This window comes from Phascolarctos cinereus, unplaced genomic scaffold (assembly GCF_003287225.1).
Source record: "Phascolarctos cinereus isolate Bilbo 61053 unplaced genomic scaffold, phaCin_HiC Scaffold_3;HRSCAF=262, whole genome shotgun sequence".
Lineage (NCBI taxonomy): Eukaryota > Metazoa > Chordata > Mammalia > Diprotodontia > Phascolarctidae > Phascolarctos > Phascolarctos cinereus.
In genome coordinates this window covers 252,396,621-252,417,582 of record NW_027555736.1, presented here as the reverse complement: position 1 = coordinate 252,417,582, position 20,962 = coordinate 252,396,621, and the positions used below count along the sequence as shown (strand labels likewise).

Below are 20,962 nucleotides of genomic sequence, written 5' to 3'. Positions count from 1 at the left end.
CTAAAAGTCACTCAATATCAGATGATGCTTTTAATCTGGAGGGTTTGGGGAAACCATGAATTTCATATCAAACTGAAGAATAAAAGAAAATATATGGTGGCATTCTAGGAAGAAGAAAGGGATATTACAGCTCATGTAACCCAATACTGTCATTTTACATGTGAGGAAACTGAGGCCCAGTTAGGTTAAGTGGCTTAACCAAGGTCAAATAGTAGAACAGCTAAGATCCAAACCCAGGCCCTCTGACTCCAAATGCAATGCTCTTTTCTAATAGGCTAACCACCTCTGTCAGTCATTCAGGGTGATCAGGATTAAATTTTTAATCTCCTTTTACTCTAATAACTAACAAATAAGACTCTCAATTAATTTCTTTCTCCTTTAAAGTATAAAATCTGGTAATATTTAAATTATTTGGTCCACATATCAGTAATATATGAATCCCCGAAGTTTATATTAGACTAATAGTAATCAGTGACAACTGAAGGTTTACATAGATGATCCTTTTTGATCCTTACAACAACTCTATGAGACAGTTGTCAGTGAGTAAACATTTATTAAGTGCCTGCTATGAGACAAGCACTGTGCTAAGCACTGGGGATAAAAAAAAAAACACAACACAAAAGACAATCCCTGCCCTCAAGGAGGTCACAATCTGTAGAAGAAGAAACTTTAGTTGGGTTTTGAAGGAAGCCACAAGGGAAAGATGAGGAGGAAAAGCATTCCAGGCATGGAATACGGCCAGAGAAAATTCCCGGACCCAAGAGATGAAGTATTTTATTTGTGGAACAGCAAGAAAGCCAGAGTCACCAGATCAAAGAGTACATGGTGGGGAGTAAGGTATAAAAAAACTGCAAAGGTAGGAGGTAGGCCTAGGTTATGAAAGGCTTAGAATGTCAAACGGAGGATTTTTCTTGGAAGACAATATGGAGCCATTAGAGTTTAAGTATGGAGGTGACAATCAGCTCTAAGCTTTAGGAAAATCGCTTTCTTTTATCATGTTTCCTTCTGGCAGTCCAGTGAAACCTTTAAGTCCCTTCCTGGAATAATGCATTTTAAATGAATAAAATAAAATATATAGAATTAAAAATGAAATCAAATATATTGAAATACAGTTATAAAAATATTTTTAAAAAATGTTCCTGGATCCAGGTTAAAAACCCCAGCTATTGAGAATTAGAACAATTAAAGATCTGCAACCCCCTAGTTGTTATTTAAAAAGGCAACATTCTTCAGGACTAGCTGCTAAATTGGTATCTCTAAGGTTTCAAAGTAAATTTCTAAAACCTAAATCGTGCTTTTGTATTCTGGTTTTGTTTGTTTTGGTTTTTTGCTTTTTGATGAAGTGATTGGGGTTAAGTGACTTGCCCAGGGTCACACAGCTAGTAAGTGTCATGCTTCTGTACTCTGGACAAAGCTTTAAAAATTCTGTGGGATAATAAAATTTAAAGTTTAAAAGTAAAAGGAGAACAGTAGTTTCTTATCTCAGAAAGATAATTCAGGATATTTAATGGACTTGTTAAAGTGTGTAAGTAATAACTGGCTGGGCAGCTTAGGTGGGGCAGTGGATAGAGTTCAGGCCTGGAGTCAGGAAACTCATCTTCTTGAGTTCAAATCTAGCTTCAGACGTTTACTAGCTTTGTGACCCTGGGCAAGTAACTTAACCCTGTTTGCTTCAGTCCTCACCTGTAAAATGAAATGGGAAAGGAAATGGCAAACCAATCCGGAATATTTGCCAAGAAAACCCCACATGGGGTTATGAAGACTCAGACGTGACTGAAAAATGACTGAGCGACAACAATAACTGACTGCCGAGGCCTCAGTTCATTAATCTCCTAGATTTCACTTTTGCTAACCACAAGGATATGTGATGTGATTTCACCATCATCCACAAAGGTTCTGCTTCTATGATAGAAAATTCTGAAGGTCTTTTATATGATAATAACCTCTTGTGTTAGAAGCATCATTTGTTTAATATAGGCTAAGTTAGTTACTCATTAGAAGAATAAGGAGGCCTGCCTCAAGGCTTGACAGGTCTGAAGTACCAGGGTTTGAACCACTGGTAATGACTTCCTGGACACTCACAATATAAAATGCTAACCTTATAAAGAATCAAGGCTCCTTAGCCTTGCTGAAATTCCCATTGCTGCCAAGTCAACATACCTCTTTGATTGGGTGCTACTCTGTGATAGATAGAGAGGAAGGGAAAGTTGTGTTCACTTGAATCAATGTTGTATCCTTATTGGACCTTCTTTTTACTCCTGAATACATGGCCCATAAGTGCTTGTGGGTAGTGGGAGAGGGAGGGTCGGGGGAAGAGTGAAAGTGAAGGAAAATAACTTCCTATATCTGAAGTCAGAATCTCCTTCCTCAATTCCTGATCCCACCCATCCATTCTCTACCTAGTTGGGTTTTTTTTTAATATGATAGACAAGATTCTTTTGTACAAAAAAAAACCAAACTTCATTCTCTTTGGTGAAATTGATTGTTTCTATGATTTGTTGTTTAACCCATTCATTCCCTAGGATTCAATTATTTAGTTTCCAATTAATTTTTAGTCTATCTTTCCATGGCCCTTTGTTACGTGTAATTTTTATTGCTTCATTATCTGAAAAGGATGCATTTGATAGCAGTAGAATGCCTATACCACTGGCATCAGCTGTGGCTCCTCCTCCAAGTCTCCAAGCACAGAGACTCCTGAAGCACAGTCACTCCTGTCTTTGCCCAGAAGAACTGACAAAGCAGTTTTTAGGGGAAATTTTATATCTCTAAATGCTTACATGAATAAAATAAAGAAAGAACAGATCAATGAATTGGGCATACAACTAAAAAAGCTAGAAAAGGAACAAATTAAAAAGCCCTAATTGAACACCAAATTAGAAATTCTGAAAACCAAAGAAGAGATTAAGAAAATTGAAATTAAGAAAATTAATGAACTAATGAATAAAACTAAGGGCTGGTTGTATGAAAAAAACAATAGAATAGATAAATTTTTGGTTAATTTGATTTTAAAAAAAGAAAGAAGGAAACCAAATTACCAGTATCAAAAATGAAAAAGATAAATTCACCACCAATGAAGAAGAAATTGAAACAATAATTAGGAACTATTTTGCCCAACTGCATGCCAATAAATTTGACAATCTTAGTGAAATGGATGAATATTTACAAAAATATACATTTCCCAGATTAACAGAAGAGTACAAAAAATACTTAAATAACCTAATTTTAATAAAAGAAAATGAAGAAGTCATCAATGAATTCTAAGAAAAAATCTCCAGGGCCAGATGGATTTACAAGAGAATCCTACCAAAAATTCAAAGAACAATTAATTCCAATACTACATAAACTAGTTGGAAAAACAGGCAAAGAAGGAGTCTACCAAATTCCTTTTATAACACAAATATGGTGCTGATACCTAAAATGGGGAAGAGCCAAAACACAGAAAGAAAATTATAGACCAATTGCCCTAATGAATATTGATGCAGAAATTTTAAACAAAATATTAGCAAAGAGATTATAGCAATTTATCACTAGGATAATACATTATAACCAGGTGAGATTTATCCTAGGAATGCAGGGATGGTTCTATATTAGGGAAGCTATCAGAATAATTGACCATATCAATAACAACACTAACAGAAACCATATTATTATCTCAATAGATGCAGAAAAAGCTTTTCACAAAATACAGCACGCATTCCTGTTAAGAACACTAGAGAGCACAGGAATAAATGGAGTTTTCCTTAAAATGATTAAGTAGTATCTATCTAAAATTATCAGTAAGCATTATCTGTAATGGGGATAAGCTAGAAGCTTTTCCCAATAAAATCAGAGGTGAAACAAGGATGTCCATTATCCCCACTATTACTCAATATTATACTAGAAATGTTAGCTTTGCAATGGGAAAAAGAAATTGAAGGAATTAGAATAGGTAATGAGGAAACAAAACTATCATTCTTTGCAGAAGATATGATGGCATATACAATCAACTAAAAAACTACTTGAAATAATTAACAACTTTAGCAAAGTTGCAGGATATAAAATAAACCCACATAAATCATCAGAATTTCTATATATTACCAACAAAGCCCAGCAACAAGAGATAGAAAGAGAAATTCCATTTAAAATAACTGTACACAATATAAAATATTTGGGAGTCTACATGTCAAGACAACGCAGGAACTATATGAGCACAATTACAAAACACTTTTCACAGAGATAGTCATATGTAAACAATTGAAAAATATCAATTGACCATGGGTAGGCAGAGCTAATGTAATAAGAATGACAATTCTACCTAAATTAATTTAGTTATTTAGTGCCATACCTATCAAACTACAAAAAATTATTTGATAGTGCTAGAAAAATTAATAACAGAATTCATCTGGAAGAACAAAAGGTCAAGAAGATCAAGGGAAAGAATAAAAAAAAAATACAAAGAAGATGGCCTTGCTATACTAGATCTAAAATTATAAAATAGCAATCATCAAAATTATTTGATACTGGCTAAGAAATGGAGTGGTGGATCAGTGGAATAGGTTTAGGCATACAAGACAGTCATAAATTATTATAGTAATCCACTGTTTGATAAGCCCAAAAAATCCAGCTTCTGGGATAAGAACTCACTATTTGAGAAAAAACTGTTGGGAAAACTGGAAAATAGTATGGCAGAAACTAGACATAGACCAAGATTTCACATCCTATACCAAGATAAGGTTAAAATGGGTAAATTATTTAGATGTAAAGGTTGATACCATAAGCAAATTAGGAGAGCAAGGAATAGTTTACCTGGCAGATCTATGGAAAAGGAAGAATTTACTACCAAAGAAGAGATAGAGAACATTATGAAATGCAAAATGGATAATTTTGATCGTATTAAAGTAAAAAGTTTTTACACAAACAAAATCAATGCAAACAAGATCAGAAGAAAAGCAGAAAGCTGGGAAACACTTTTTACAGCTAGTGTTTCTGATAAAGACCTCATTTCTCAAATACTTAGAGAGCTGAGTCAGATTTATATGAATACAAGTCATTCCCAAATGAAAATAGTCAAAGGATATGGACAGGCAGTTTTCAGATGAAATTTAAGCTATCTATAGTCATGAAAAAATGCTCTAAATCATTACTGATTAGAGAAACACCAATTAAAACAACTCTGAGCCACAACCTCACACCTATCAAGTGGCTAATATGCCAGAAAAGGAAAATGATAAATGTTGGGAAAGATATGGGAAAATTGGAATACTAATGCATTGTTGGTGGAGTTGCAAACTGATCCAACCATTCTGGAAAGCAATTTGAAACTATGTCCAAAGGCAATCAAATTGTGCATATCCTTTGATCCAGCAACACCACTACTAGGTCTGTATCCCAAAGAGATCATAAAAAAGGGAAAGGGATCCACATGTCAAAAAAAAATTTATAGAAGTTCTTTTTGTGGTGGCAAAGAATTGGAAATTGAAGGGATGTCCATCAACTGGGTAATGGATGAACAAGTTGTGGTTTCTGATTACAATGAAATACTATTGTACTATAAGAAATGATGAGCAGGCTGACTTCAGAAAAACCTGGAAAGACTTGTATGAACTGATAATAAGTGAGCAGAACCAGGAGAACGTTGTACATAGTAACAGCAACACTGTGCAATGACCAAGACAATAACCCAAGACAATTCCAAAAGACTCATGATATCCACATCCAGAGAAAGGACTATGGAGTCTGAATGCAGATAGAAGCTATTATTTTCACTTTTTTTTCTTTATCACGGTTTTCCACTTTTGTTCTGATTCTTCTTTCACAACATAACTAATGTGGAAACATGTTTAACATGATTGTATATGTATAACCTATATCAGATTGCTTGCTATCTTGGGCAGGACGGAGGGAAGGGAAGGAAAGAGGGACAAAAATTTGGAACTCAAAATCTTACAAAAAACAATGTTGAAACCTATCTTTACATGTTATTGGAAAAAATAAAACACAGTTAAGTGAAAAAGAAATTGAACTATTTCTCAAGTCCTGGCAAAGAGGGGAAAATAGAAATCTCAGGGGAGGCAAAAGTATGCAAGCTCTGAGGAGTGCTTGTCAGTTCTTCTGGGCAAAGACAGGAGTGACTGTGCTTCAGGAGTCTCTGTGCTTGGAGACTTGGAGGAGGAGCCACAGCTGATGCCAGTGCTATAGGCATTCTACTGCCCTAGAGCAAGATACTGAAAAAAGCCTGAAGCTGTTACTTTTTTTCAAGTAATGATGATACTCTTACTTCTCCATCACTTCTCTCACTGCTAGACATACTGTGTGTCAGTCCTCATTTCTGAAAAAGTCTGTTCTCTTTCTTTATTTGCCATGTGTTCTCAGAAGAAAATTTTTTCCTAAGAAAGCTTTCAGTGCATTTGTCCTGGGAGTAGGGATGGGGATTATGGTAGCCCAAGGACATAGTGGGAGAGGAGATGGGGTCTTCATCCAGATCTTACCCCTAATGTAGGTGTCCCTCAAGGTTCTGTCCTGGGCCCGCTTTTCTTCTCCTTCTATACTGCTTCACTTGGTGATCTCATAAGCTTCCATGGATTTAAGTACCATCTCTATGCTGATGATTCTCAAATCTATCCTGCCCTAATCTCTCCAATCTTACATCTCCAATTGCCTTTCAGACATCTTGAACTAGATGTCCAATAGATATCTTACCTCAGTGTGTCCAAAACCAAACTCTATCTTTCCTCCTAAACCCTTCCCTGTGCACATCTTCCCTATTACTGTAAAGGATAGCACTATCCTTCCAGTCCCTCAGGCCTTGTATCCTAAGAATTACCTTGGATTCTCCAATATCTCTTATCTCCCCCATATCCATGCTGTGGCCAAGGCCAGTCAATTTCCCCTTGACAACATCTCTCAAATACACCCCTTATCTCCTCTAACATGACCACCACTGTAGTGTAGGCCCTTTTCCTGGATTATTATAACAGCCTGATCTTGGGCCTGCCTGTCTCAACTCTTTCCCCCCTCCAATTCATCTAGCATTTAGCCACTAAAGTGAATTTCCAAGACCTACTCAGAAAACTCCAGAGGCTTCCTGTTGCTTCCAGAAGCATGTACAAAATGCTCTGTTTGGCATTCAAAGCCCTCCATCATCTACCGCTCAACTACTTTCCAGTCTTCTCACACCTTACTCCCTGACACATATTCTTCAATCCAGTGATGCTGGCTTCCTGACCATTCCACAAACAAGACACCCTCAGCTCTGGGCATTCTCTCTGACTGTCCCACAGTCCTAGTATGCTCTCTCTCCTCCATTCCACCTACTGACCTTCCTGGCATCCTTTAAGTCTTTTGATTCTTTTTCTATTTTCTGCACTTAGCATAGTGCCTGGCACATAGAATGTAGGCACTTAATACATGTTTATTGATTGGTTAGTGATTGAGATCGCCTTTCAAAACTGCTGAGCTTTTTCTCCATTTAGGAGAAATTTTTTTAAGCTTTTATTTAGTATTTTATTTTTCCCCCACTCATATATACAAGCAAGTTTTAGCATTCATTTGTAAAATTTTGAGTTCCAAATTCTCTCCCTTCTTCCCTCCCTATCTTCCCTTTGAGAAAGCAAGCAATTTCATATAGGTTATACATGTGTAGTCATGCAAAACATATTTATAATAGTCATATTGTGAAAGAAAACATAGACAAGAAAAAAAATCTCAAGAAAAATAAAGTTTTTTAATGCTTCAATCTGTATTCAAACATCAACAGTTCTTTCTCTGGGGATGGATAGCATTTTTTATCATAAGTCCTTCAGAGTTGTCTTGGATCACTGTATTGCTGAGAATAGCTAAGTCATTCACAGCTGATCATCTTACAATATTGCTGTTACTTTGTACACAGTACATTTAACTTTGCGTCAGCTCATGCAAGTCTTTCCAGGTTTTTCTGAGAGCATCTTGCTCATCATTTCTTATAGTACAATAGTATTCCATCATAGTCACATACCACAATTTGTTCAACCATTCCCCAACTGATAGGCACTCAACTTCTAATTCTTTATCCACAAAAAAGAGCTGCTATAAATATTTCTGTACACATAGATCCTTTTCCTTTTTGTTTTTTACCTCTTTTGGGATACACACCTAGTAATGGTATTGCTAAGTCAAAGGGTTTGCATGGTTTTGTAGCCCTTTGGGCATAGTTCCAAATTGCTCTACAGAGTGGTTGAATCAATTCACAACTCCACCAACTGGTTATTAAAGTCTCATTTTTCCCACATTCCCTCCAATGTTCCCTCATTTACCTTTTCTGTCCTATTATCCAATTTATTTCTTGATTTCTCATAAAGTCAGTAGCTTCCATTTGCTCTATTCTAATTTTCAAGGAATTATTTTCTTCAGTGAGTTTTTGGACCTCCTTTTCCATTTGGCCAATTCTGCTTTTTAGGGCATTCTTCTCCTCATTAGCTTTTTGGACCTCTTTTACATTTGGCGTATTCTGTTTTTGAAAGTGTTATTTTCTTCAGCATTTTTTTGTGTCTCCTTTACCAAGCTGTTGACTCATTTTTCATGATTTTCTTGCATCACTCTCATTTCTCTTCTCGATTTTTCCTCTTCTTATCTTACTTGACTTTCAAAATCCTTTTTGAGCCTTTCCGTGGCCTGAGACCAATTCATATTTTTCTTGGAGGCTTTGGATGTAAGAGCTTTGACTTTGTTGTCTTCTTCTGAGTGTGTGTTTTGATCTTCATCGTCACCATAGTAACTTTCAATAGTCAAGAGTTTTTTCGTATTGTTTGCTCATTTTCCCCAGCTTATTAGTTGACTTTTAAGTCTTTGTTAAAGTAGAGTTCTGCTTTTAGGGTGGGGGGCACACTGTCCCATGTTTCAGGGGGTTTGTGCCGCTATTTTCAGAGATACTTCTAGGGACCTACAGGTCCCCAGTTTTCAGTTATTTCAAAGATGGTATGGTCTAAGGAGAGGTGTTTACTACTCTCCTGGCCTGTGCTCTGGTCTGTGAGGGACCACAAGCACTCTTTTCTGCCATGGAACTATAAGGAGGTCCCCCCTCCACTGTGACTGCAAGTTCTTCTGTGCTTCTCCTTACCCTGGGATTGTTATCCAGAAACCAGATCCAAGTATGGGCAAAGCAACAGAGTCCTGCCTCAGTCCTAGCAAAAAGACCCCTGTAATCTCCTTCCAACTAGTTATTTGACCCCCTTACCATCTGTGGGCTGAGAGCTCAGGAAGCAGCTGTTGCCGCTGCCACTACCGCTGCTGATTCAGTCATTCTCAAGCTCTGCTCCTGGTTTGCTGAAGCTGGAGGCTGTGCTGACACAGCCTGTGCTGGACTGCACTCCACTCTCACTGAGGTGAGAGGGACCTTTCCTACTGACCTAAGTTATGTTTGGCATCTATGGGCTGAGAGGTCTGGAAACTGCTGTTGCTGTGAGTGATTCAGTTGCCCCAAGCCTTTTCTGGGTTTGCTGAGGTCCAGTCTGACAGACATGGCCTGCGTTGGACTGTGCTCCTCACTCACCCTGGTGCAACAGACTTTTCCTGCTGATCTTCCAAGTTGTTCTGGGCTAGAAATTTGTTTCACTCCATCTTTTTTTTTTCTTTTTGGTGAAGCAATCAGGGTTAAGTGACTTGCCCAGGGTCACATAGCTAGTAATTGTCAAGTATCTGAGGCTGGATTTGAACTCAAGTCCTTCTGACTCCAAGGCTGGAGCTCTATCCACTTGTTCACCTAGCTGCCTCTTCACTCCATCTTTTTGTGGGTTCTGCAGCTCTATAATCTGTTTACAGTCATTTTTTAAAGGTATTTGGAGGTTTCAGGGGAGAGCTCAGGCCAATCCCTGTCTTTACTCCACCATCTTGGCTCCCCATTTAGAAGAAATTTTACTGATAGATGTTATTACTGCTCTCCTAAAGAAGGGAAAAGATTAAATCAATTCTGACCTTGATTCCTCAGGATAAGAGAGGAGGCTTGTTGGAAAGCAGAAAAGGGAGAAAGGCAGTAGCTCTAGACAAGTTTCCCATTATTGTCCCAATCACTAAACCCTCCCCCAGCAGGTTAGAGAGCCCCATCTTTCTCTTCTCCCCCTCCACATATATTAATGGAATTGTCTAACCGTTGGAGATACCTGAAGGAAAGAGCTGAGAAATAGCAAATCAGATAACGTGGAGATAGTTAACTTTCCTTGTTAACCAACTACCTGCCCCTAAGCACTGTTAAACAGGGACACGTTATTATGAGAAAAAGCATCATAATCATAGCAGTTCACATTTTAAGGTTTTCGAAGTGGTTTACATACATTTTTTGATTAGCTCCTCACAACAACACTTTGAACTAAGTACTACAGGTTATCCCCATTGGACAGAGGCAGAAACAGTGACTCTGAGTTTTAAGTGACTTGCTTACAATTACCATACTAATGGTAAGTGTCAGAGGAGGCCAGAACTGAACCCAAGTCTCTCTTAACCCCACTAAACCATACTATCTCTCTCATACTATCACTTCCCAGTTTTGTACAAACTTATTTCAGCACTGGTTTCTAGGCCATCTGTGGCATTGTTCCAAATATGACTACCACCACCACTATGAATGTTTATCCCACTGTTCCCTTCAGTTGGTGGACCTGATATGCCTAAGAATACAGATCTCAGTGCGGGGAACACTGTTGAGTGGTACTGAAAACAGAAAGGGTCTGAATTATATTTCAGAGTGTAAATCTAAAAAGACATGAAAAAGCATGGCTTCTTGTTTCCTGATACTGAGGTGCTGTGTTCTGATAATTTTCCTATTCACATAACATTGATTCAATCCAATAAGCATTTATTAAATGCCTGTCGTGAGCAGAACTCTGCTAGGCACTGGGGAGATTTAAGGTTAAGAAAAGGCAGGGTCTCTGCCTTCATGGATCATACAGCCCTCCTCCCCAATTTTTTTTTCAAACAGCATAATTCTAGAATATAGGTTATATTATTAAAGACTAAATTTCACTGAAGTTATTAATTATTTAGCCATTTTAATAAGCAATGTCAACATATAAAACCTCTGACAGGTTAACAGTAATAGAAAAATATACAGTGATTTTTATGTCGGAAGAGAGGCTTAAAGAAAAAAGCCTTTCCAAAATCGTATTTTTTAAAAAGTAGTCTAATTCTTTTCAGATACTATACAATAATTTTAGTAAAGTTAGAAAAATACAGTCTTTACACATACAGCACATCTGAGATTGAATACTTTACTGGGTTTTGTTAAAGTTATTATCAAAGTTAGTCAAAGCCAACAGACGAGCATACAATTTGGGGTCCATAGTGAAGGCAGCACAGACAAGAATAAGTAGGAAAGCTTACTTGTTCTTTTAGTTGATTCACTTTTTCCTGAAGAAGCCTTTTTACCAGTTTCAACTTTTGTTCAACTTCTATCATGCGTTCCTCCATAGCCATTACCAGCTGCTTTTGACTCCCCTAGAAAAGAAAATAACTTCTGATACTTGAAAACTACACCACCGAAGACATCTATGCCTCTGCAGTAAGGAAGAAGAGAGTGAACACTGTGTAATATATAGAAGGATGGATTTCTACCTGGATGAAATGGAAGTTTTAGACATTACATTGATTATTCATATTAAAGACCAAAAGTTTAAAAAAACCATCTTCACCAGAGATAAAATAAAATCATTTTAAAACTTATGAACAAATAGTAGCTTCTGTTGCCTATTTCTATTTATTCTAACAAAGGTGTTATTGTGACTATTTCCTCCTTTTTGTCTTTGATTTTTGGCCATTATTTTATTGATAGCCTTTCCTCAACAATAAATAGCAACCATTTAAAATGTTATCCAGGGTTTTGCCTACCATATTTACAGCTGCCTGGTTTTCCTATGTTGTGTTTGATAACTAAGACTTTGGAAATGTTTGTTTTTCATAATACCTCTTCTGATCTTTATTTTAGTGATCGCTTTCCCAATCTTACTTGTGCAAGTGAAGGAAACAAATTGCCGAGATGATTTTGTCATCAAAACAAAGTCCAGATTGGGAAAGCTTAGCTAGTAGTTGTTTAACATAATGGGCAAGAAAACAACAAGAATATCAATAGGCCATTTATATACCACTTGAAGCTTTGCAAGGTGCTTAGCATATATTATCTCATTTGAGCCCTATAACAACCACTTAGGTACTATGGGTGAGGAACCTGAAACACAGAAAAGTTAAAGGACTTGATTATGTTCAAACAGATAGTGTCAAGAGGCAAAATTTGAATCCAAGACTCTTCTGATTCCAGGTCAGAATTCTTATTACTATATTATGCTACAAAAGAACTAGGTAAAGCTGTGACCTTTCCACATTCTCTTATTCAATTAAGATAGAAAAGTGTAAAGAATTAAGAAAGGCAAGACATTTGTTGTATTGAAGGTCATCACTAAAGTTTTCAAATATAAAATAAAGATTTTATATTTCAAATGGGACCTGCTAAAAGTTATAAGCAAAACCTAGATTTTAATAAGCACTGGAATATTTTATGATTTAAAAGAATCTTTAAAAGATATCCCCCCAAAAGCTGCATTGACCACATAGGTATATCAAACATGCTTCAAATGCCAGGATGTGTTTGGAAGTTAAAATATCAGAACTTATTCAATCTTTTCACCTCAGTCCCACTTGGATGCTTCATCACTGCATGGTGGTTGTCAAAGACTATGCCTATAGACTAGAAGCTCTAGTTGATCTGATCTACCTAAAGAGTCTTCGATTAGGGGGTTTGGTAACAAAAGGTTTGGTCATTAGATGATGAAATTTTTTGGACCCAGAAATTCAAGAAACTTTCTACTAAGGTAGTACAAAACCATAAAGGTATTGAGGATAACATATTTACTAAGTCATGAAAGAGGTCATTTAACCATGTGAATATTTTAAAATCAGAAAAGCTTTTAAAAGACAATTGAGAATCTGATTTCAAATTTATCTCTAAAATATCAGACATTGAAAAAACTATGGTAAAAAATATTTGGAGTTTTTTTATTATTTTAAGTAAATATTACTCATATTTATTTTTAATGTTTTGATCTCAGGCCTGCACAGCTTGCGGCCCATCTTAGAAGATTTCTTCTACATATTAAGGATGTTTTCCTTTACATTTTTCATGGGCTGACCGAAATCCTTTGATGTGCTGCAAGCAGCTTAAGGGGCCACAAGTTGTACAGGCCTGATTTATCCATTTCATACTTAAATGGAAGAGTACCTACTTTCCACTTGTCTAGGGGGAAAAATCCATAATTCAAGCAACATTATTGCCCTCCAAATTAATTGTGACTTATGATTGAAAACACTGCATATGACAAGAAAATTAAATGAAGAGGAGGAACAAAGATATTTGTATTTTGAAGCTTTTTTACTTATTACATCACAATTGTAAGAAAAAAACTCTGCTAAAAAAGTCTCATACAAAACAGTATAAGTAATCTTGATTTTCTTCAAATTCCAAATAAAAATTAGCATATTCTCTTAAAAATAGTTAGAACAGATAGAATGAGAATATATATAGCATATGTTCCTTCAAGAGGCCCAAATCCAGGGGGCAGCTAGGTGGAGCAGTGTATAGAGCACCGGCCCTGAAGTCAGGAGGACCTGAGTTCAAATCTGGCCTCAGATCAAACACTTGACACCTACTAGCTGTATGACCCTGGGCAAGTGACTTAACCCCAATTACCTAAAACACACACACACACACACACACACACACACACACACACACACACACACACACAAAACTTTGGGGCAGCTAGGTGGCACAGTGGATAGAGCACCAGCCCTGGTTTCAGGAGGACCTGAGTTCAAATCTGGCCTCAGACACATAACACTTACTATCTGTGTGACCCTGGGCAAGTCACTTAACCCCACTGCCTAGCCAAAAAAAAAAAAGCCCAAATCCAATCACAACCACTATATACTATACTAAATAGTATAAATAAAAATTATTCATAACAAGCTGAGAATAATAGCATTTATGATTTTGATTCACAGAATCCTTTGTTTCCACATAAACAAAACAGACAAATTACTATGACTAACTTAAGAGAAATAACAATAGCAATTTAAAGGAATACATTGATTCCAACACATTTTTGACTCTGTGTGTGTGTGTGTGTGTAATGGTAAGAAAACTGATCATTAGAAGTCAAATTTCATAGGAGTACAATCCTATGCTCCGGTAGCAGGGCCTAGAGGAAGAATGTTGGTGGTACACTTTGCTCTGATGTCAACATTATGTTTGAGGTTGAGATTTAAATTGATGCAATTATGTTTGCATCATTAATACATACATAGAATACTAACACTATATAACAAGCAAGCAAATCAATATGAAGGTAGAAGAAACTATTATTGCTTCACACAACTTATTTGGCCTACTGTAGGTTCATCAATGAAGTTATAATAGGAACTTAAAACTTAGTGGCAAAACCAAAAGTCCTTCAGATTTGTTTCCTAATTTTCTCATTCCTAATTGTGTGCTAATAAAAATCCACTGAGTTTTCTAATTGGAGAATTTTTTAGTCCAGCAAACTTTATCTTGTATTAGATTATATCACTGAAGTAAAAGGATCATGCCTTTTTTCTTTCACATAAGATATCACCTGACTTTTGGTATGGTTGTTGCCATACCTAGAGTGCTCTTCATCCTGTCTTCCCTGACTTCCTTCAGGTTGCAGATATAAAAACACTTCTGCAAGAAGCTTTTCCAGATCTCCTTTAATGCTAGTGCCTTCCCTCTAAGATTCTCTCCAATTTGTCCTGTATATAACTCATTTGTACTTAGCTTTTTCACATGGTGCCTCTCACATTAATTGAGGTCCTTAAGAAAGAAAACAAACAGATTGGATTTTGGGTTTCGGTTTTGTTTTTTTTGGCTTTTCTTTGTATCCCAAAGCTTAGTTTTAAGTGCTTGGCACTTAAATGCTTGTTGACTTTAACTTGACTACTTTCTGGATAATACCACAGAATATTTTCCTTTAAAAAAAGTGTCTTTCTGAGACCAACTATTGCAAAACTGTTTTTATTCTCTATTTCCATAAAAACTCCAGGTTCAAAATTTTATAATATAAATTTTCTAATTTAAACAAAGGGATGAATGTTTCCACCACCACCACTCTGCAACTTTATTTTGAAAATAACCTTTATTACTAGAAATTTATGTAAATGGGCTACATAGCATATCCTCATAATAACATATTCTAAAAGCACATAATCAACACACATGTGACACACATAGGTGACTAAGGTCTCACTTTAAAAAGGGAACCTAAGGGGCAGCTAGGTGGCTCAGTGGATAGAGCACCGGCCCTGAAGTCAGGAGGACCTGAGTTCAAATCTGGTCTCAGACCAAACACTTGACACTTACTAGCTGTGTGACCCTGGGCAAGTCACTTAACCCCAATTGCCTAAAAGCCAAAAAATGAAAAAAATTAAAAATAAAAAGGGAAGCTACAATAAAGTAGCTGAAAGTAACAAGTCCCACTCCCAAAATGTCAGAGGTATGGCAACCTTAATGACCAATTTTCAGAATCACCACATAGGAGATTAGAGAAAGAGTTAAGAAACTTGTGTTTCTTATTTAAATGTGGGAAAGACAATCTATTTCAATGAATGAGAATGCAGACTGTAAGAAGTCACTTTAGCATTTCACAAATTAACCAGTTCTTACTGTGTACTTAGGTTATACCGAATTTTGGACCAAAACAGATGGGACCAAGAAGCGAGGAAACTACTGGGAAGTATGCTGAAAGAATATTTGAAAAGAGTTCCTGAATCACTCAGGCTGAAAAAAATAAAAGAGCCACGATAGTGAAATAAGAAGCAAGCCGCTCTCATTCTCCTTTACTGAGCCCAGAAAATATTGCCCCAGGAAAAACCCTGGAACAGCTGAGCCAGCAGAAAGATGAGTACAACAGTCTTGTAGGCCAGGAAGCCTGGGGATTAACAAGAAAAGTCCCTCTCATTCTGGTGGAGGAGAAGTAGGGAGGCATCCTAGCAAGCCTGGCAAACCCCACTTCAGCAAACCAAGGGGAGATACTGAGTCCCAGGGTGGCGGAACAGTAAAGCACCAGTACCAGGAGCCCCCCCAGTGCCTTGGCACAGGCAGGAGAACTGGTAGACTCCAGCTTGAAAAACCACAACATACGCCAGTGGGCAGGAAAACCCCCCAGTGCTTCAGCACAACTACAGAAAGCAAAACTCCAAGTGGACAGGCATCCTCCAGCGGCCAAACTTTCCAGTGCTTCAAAGTAGCCTGGGTGAACAGACACCTCCAGGCGCCAGAACCCTACCCACCCTCCCAGCACCACCAAAAGCTTCAGTGTTGCTAACCCCAATTCAGCACCAGGTAAGCTGCTGGAACCCTACAACCTCCAGCTGCCAGCACCTGAGGCCCCAGCACAAAAAGCCAGTGACCAGGTGCCTGGCCCCTAGCACAAGAAGTTTGGGTCAGTGCCCCCTGCTCTCCAACAAGAGAGTGCAACTTTAAAAAATAGTCAAGAAATAGGCAAACACCATAAGCGTAAAGCAGGAATGGACAATGACCATAGATTCTTACTATGGGGACAGGGAAGATCAAAACACAAATTCAGAAGAGGACAACATTGTCAATATACCCGCATCTGAAATGTCAAAGAGGAACATGAACTGGTCTCAAGCCCAAAAGAGCATTCTCAGAAAAAACTCAAGAAAGATTTTAAAAGTCAAATAAGAGAGGTAGAAGAAAAATTGGGAAAAGAAGTGAGAGGTGCACAAGAGAGAGTCAATAGCTTGGAAAAGGAAGAACAAAAATTGTCTGTGGAAAACAAGTCCTTAAAAAATACAATTGGCTAAATGGAAAAAAAAAAAGTACACTGAAGAAAACAACTCCTTAAAATATATTCTAGAAATGAAGGCTTTATCAGACACTGGCTGTAAAAATTGTTTCCCAGCTTTCTGCTTCCCTTCTAATCTTGGTTGCATTGGCTTTTTTTGTACAAAACCTTTTCAATTTAATGTAATCAAAATCATTTTGCATTTCATAATGTTCTTTATCTCTTGTTTGGTCATAAATTCTTCCCTACTCCATAGATCTGACAAGTAAACTATTTCTTGTTTTTCTAGTTTGCTTATAGTGTCAGCCTTTGTACCAAAATTATGCACCTATTTTGACTTTATCTTGGTATAGGGTGTAACACATTGGTCTATGTCTAGTTTCTGCCCTACTATCTTCCAGTTTTCCTAGCAGTTTTTGTTAAATATGGAGTTCTTATCTCAGAACCTGGAGTCTTTGGATTTATCAAACAGTAGATTACGATAGTCATTGACTGTTATGTCTTGTGTACCTAACCTATTCCACTGATCCACCACTCTATTTCAGTGCTCTATTGCCAGTACCAAGTAGCTTTGATGATTGCTGTTTCATAATACAAATTAATATCTGTAACAGGTAGGCCACCTTCCCTTGCACTTATTTTCCTTAATTCCATTGATATTCAGGACCTTTCATTCTTCCAGATGAATTTTATTATTATTTTTTCTAGCACCATAAAATATTTTTTGGTAGTTTCATTGGCATGGCACTGAATAAGTAAATTAATTTAGATAGGATTATTATTTTTATTTTATTAGCTCGGCTTACTCCATAATATTTTCCCAAGTATTTAGATCTGACTTTATTTGTGTGAAAAGTATTTTATAATTGTGTTCATATATTTTCTGGGTTTGTTTTGACAGGTAGATTCTCAACTATTTTATAATATCTATAGTAACTTTAAATGGAATTTCTCTTTCTATCTCTTGCTGTTGGGCTTTGTTAGTAATATGTAGAAATGCTGATGACTTGTGTGGGTTTATTTTATATCCTGCAACTTCACTAAATTTGTTTATTATTTCAAGTAATTTTTTACTTGATTCTCTAGGATTCTTTAAGTATCATCATATCATCTGCAAAGAGTGGTGGTTTTGTTTTCTCATATCTTATTCTAATCCCTTCATTTTCTTTTTCTTCTCTTATTGCTAAACCGAACATTTCTAGTACTATATTAAACAATAGTGGTGATAATGGACATTTTTATTTTACAACCGATCTTATTGGAAAAGCTTCTAGCTTATCCCCATTACATATAATGCTTGCTGATGGCTTTAGACAGATGCTACCCATCATTTTAAGGAAGACTCCATTTATTTCTATGCTCTCTAGTGTTTTTAATAGGAATGGATATTGTATTTTCATCAAAAGCTTTTTCTGCATCTTTTGAGATAATCATGTGGTTTCTGTTAGTTTTGTTTTTTATACGATCAATTATGTTGATAGTTTTCCTAATGTTGATAAATCCTGCTTGGTCATAGTGTATTATCCTCAATTGATAAGTTGCTGTGATCTCTTTGCTAATATTTCATTTAAAATTTTTGCATCTATATTCATTAGGGAAATTGGCCTATAATTTTTCCTCTGGTTTGGCTCTTCCCAGTTTACATATCAACACCATATTTGTATCATAAAAACAATTTGGTAGGATTCTTCCTTCACTTATTTTCCCAAATAGTTTATATGGTACTGGAATTAATTGTTCTTTAAATGTTTAATAGCATTCTCTTGTAAATCCATCTGGCCCTGGAGATTTTTTTCTTAGGGAGTTCATTGATGACTTATTGATTTCTTTTTCTGAAATGGGGTTATTTAAGTATTTTATTTCCTCTTCCACTGGTCTGGGCAATTTATATTTTTGTAAATATTTATTCATTTCGCTAATATTGTCAATTTATTGGCATACAGTTGGGCAAAATAGTCCCTAATTATTGTTTTAATTTCCTCTTCATTGGTGGTGAATTCATCCTTTTGTTTTTGATGCTGGTAATTTGGTTTTCTTCTTTCTTTTTTTAAATCAAATTAACCAAAGGTTTATCTATTTTATTGTTTTTTTCATAAAACCAGCTCTTACTTTTATTTATTAGTTCATTAGTTTTCTTAATTTAAATTTTATTAATCTCTCCTTTGGTTTTCAGAATTTCTAATTTGGTATTTAATTGGGGACTTTTAATTTGTTCTTTTTCTAGCTTTTTTAGTTGCATGCCCAGTTCAGTGATCTCTTATTTCTCTATTTCATTCATATAAGCATTTAGAAATATAAAACTTCCCCTAAGAACCACTTCTCTGATAAAGGCCTCATTTCCAAAATATATAGAGAACTGAGTCGTATTTATAAGAATACAAGTCATTCCCTAGTTGGTAAATGGTCAAGGGATATGAACAGGAAGTTTTCAGATGAAGAAATTAAAGCTATCAATAATCATATGAAAAAATGCTCTAAATCACTATTGATTAGAGAAATGCAAAGCAAAACAATTCTGAGGTACCACACCACATCTATCAAATTGGCTAACATGACAAAAAAGAAAATGATAAATGTTGGTGAAGATGTCGGAAAATTAGAACAATGTGTTGGTGGAGTTGTGAACTGATTCGGTCATTCTGGAGAGCAATTTGGAATTATGCCCAAACAGCTATAAAACTGTGCATACCATTTTTCCCAGCAATACCACTTCTAGGTCTGTATTCCAAAGAGATCACAAAAACAGGGAAAGGACCCATGTGTACAAAAATATTTATAGGGAGCTCTTTTTTTTGGCGGCCAAGATTTGGAAATTTAGGGGCTGTCCATCAACTGGGGAATGGCTGAACAAGTTGTGGTCTATGAATGGAATATTATTGTAGTATAAGAAATGATAAGCAGGTGGAGTTCAGAAAAACCTGGAAAGATTTATATGAACTCAATCTGAGTGAAATGAGCAGAACCAGGAAAACATTGTACATAGTAACAGCCATGATTGTGCAATGATTAACTTTCATAAGGATCTAAGACTGGTCCAAAAGACTCATGATAGAAAATACTATCCACATCCAGAGAAAGAACTATGGACTCTGAATGCAGATGAAGCATACTATCTGCTCTGTTTTGTTGTTGTTTTGCTTTGTTTCTCCTTTCTCGTGGTTTCTCCCATCGCTTCTAATTCTTCTTTACAACATGACTAATGTGAAAATATATTTAATAGGTATGTATGTGTACAGCCTATATCAGATTGCATGCCATCTTTGGGGAGGGGGGAGGGAAGAGAGGGAGAGAAAATTTATAACTCAAAAGCTTATGGGAGTGAATGTTGAAAACTAAAAATAAAATTTAAAAAATAATATTTGATGCAGTAGATGGAGCACCAGCCCTGGAGTCAGGAGGACCTGAGTTCACATCCGGCCTCAGACACATGACACTTACTAGCTGTGTGACCCTGGGCAAGTCATTTAACCCCGATTGCCTCACTAAAAAACAAAAGGCAAAAAAAAAATTGAAAAGAGATAGCATTTATTGAAATCTCAGGAAAGGTGAGATTATACTAACTAATAAGAGGAGATAATCTGTATGTAAAAAAGAAAAAAGTGGCAAGATTTTTAATGTTCTAGAAATTGTCTTTAACAGTGGTATGCATAAAACATGGACTAAGTATGCATGGCCAGCACACCTTAAAGAATCATTGGCCCTTTTCTTGAGGGGAACACAGCTAAGACTTTCTAGAATCAATTTTTAATAAGTAAAATTAGAATCTCCAACAGTTGTGCCATCCTCATGGCTTTTTTCAGTAACTGAACACAGACAGCCATTACTTTTCTTAGATGTTTTGAAGATTTATTTTCTTTGATATCCAGTGATTTATAGGCATACGGCTTGTTAAGTCTTCCTCCACCTACAAATCTCTATTGACTCACCAGTATTGAGCTTAGTTGTAAATATTCAACTGAGTCTAACAAAATTGTCGTACAGACTGTAAAGGAAAATCTAAGCTGCTTTACTAGGAGTGGCCATTCAAGGAAGAAATTCTTTGTTTTATTGGGCTTTTGGCATCTGATAATTTTTCAGTGACAACTTCAGGTCTGTTGTGTGTTAAAGGGAAACTGGTATTTTATTAATATAATAATAATAAC

General features: G+C 36.3%; 1 protein-coding gene across 1 annotated transcript in view; it reads right to left on the bottom strand.

The window, feature by feature from the left end:
- The window catches only part of NIN (ninein), a 164,871-nt gene that overhangs the window by 4,276 nt on the left and 139,633 nt on the right, over positions 1–20,962 (bottom strand). The window contains 1 exon segment of the mRNA XM_021004667.2: positions 11,329–11,442. Coding sequence (XP_020860326.2) covers positions 11,329–11,442 — 114 coding nt within the window.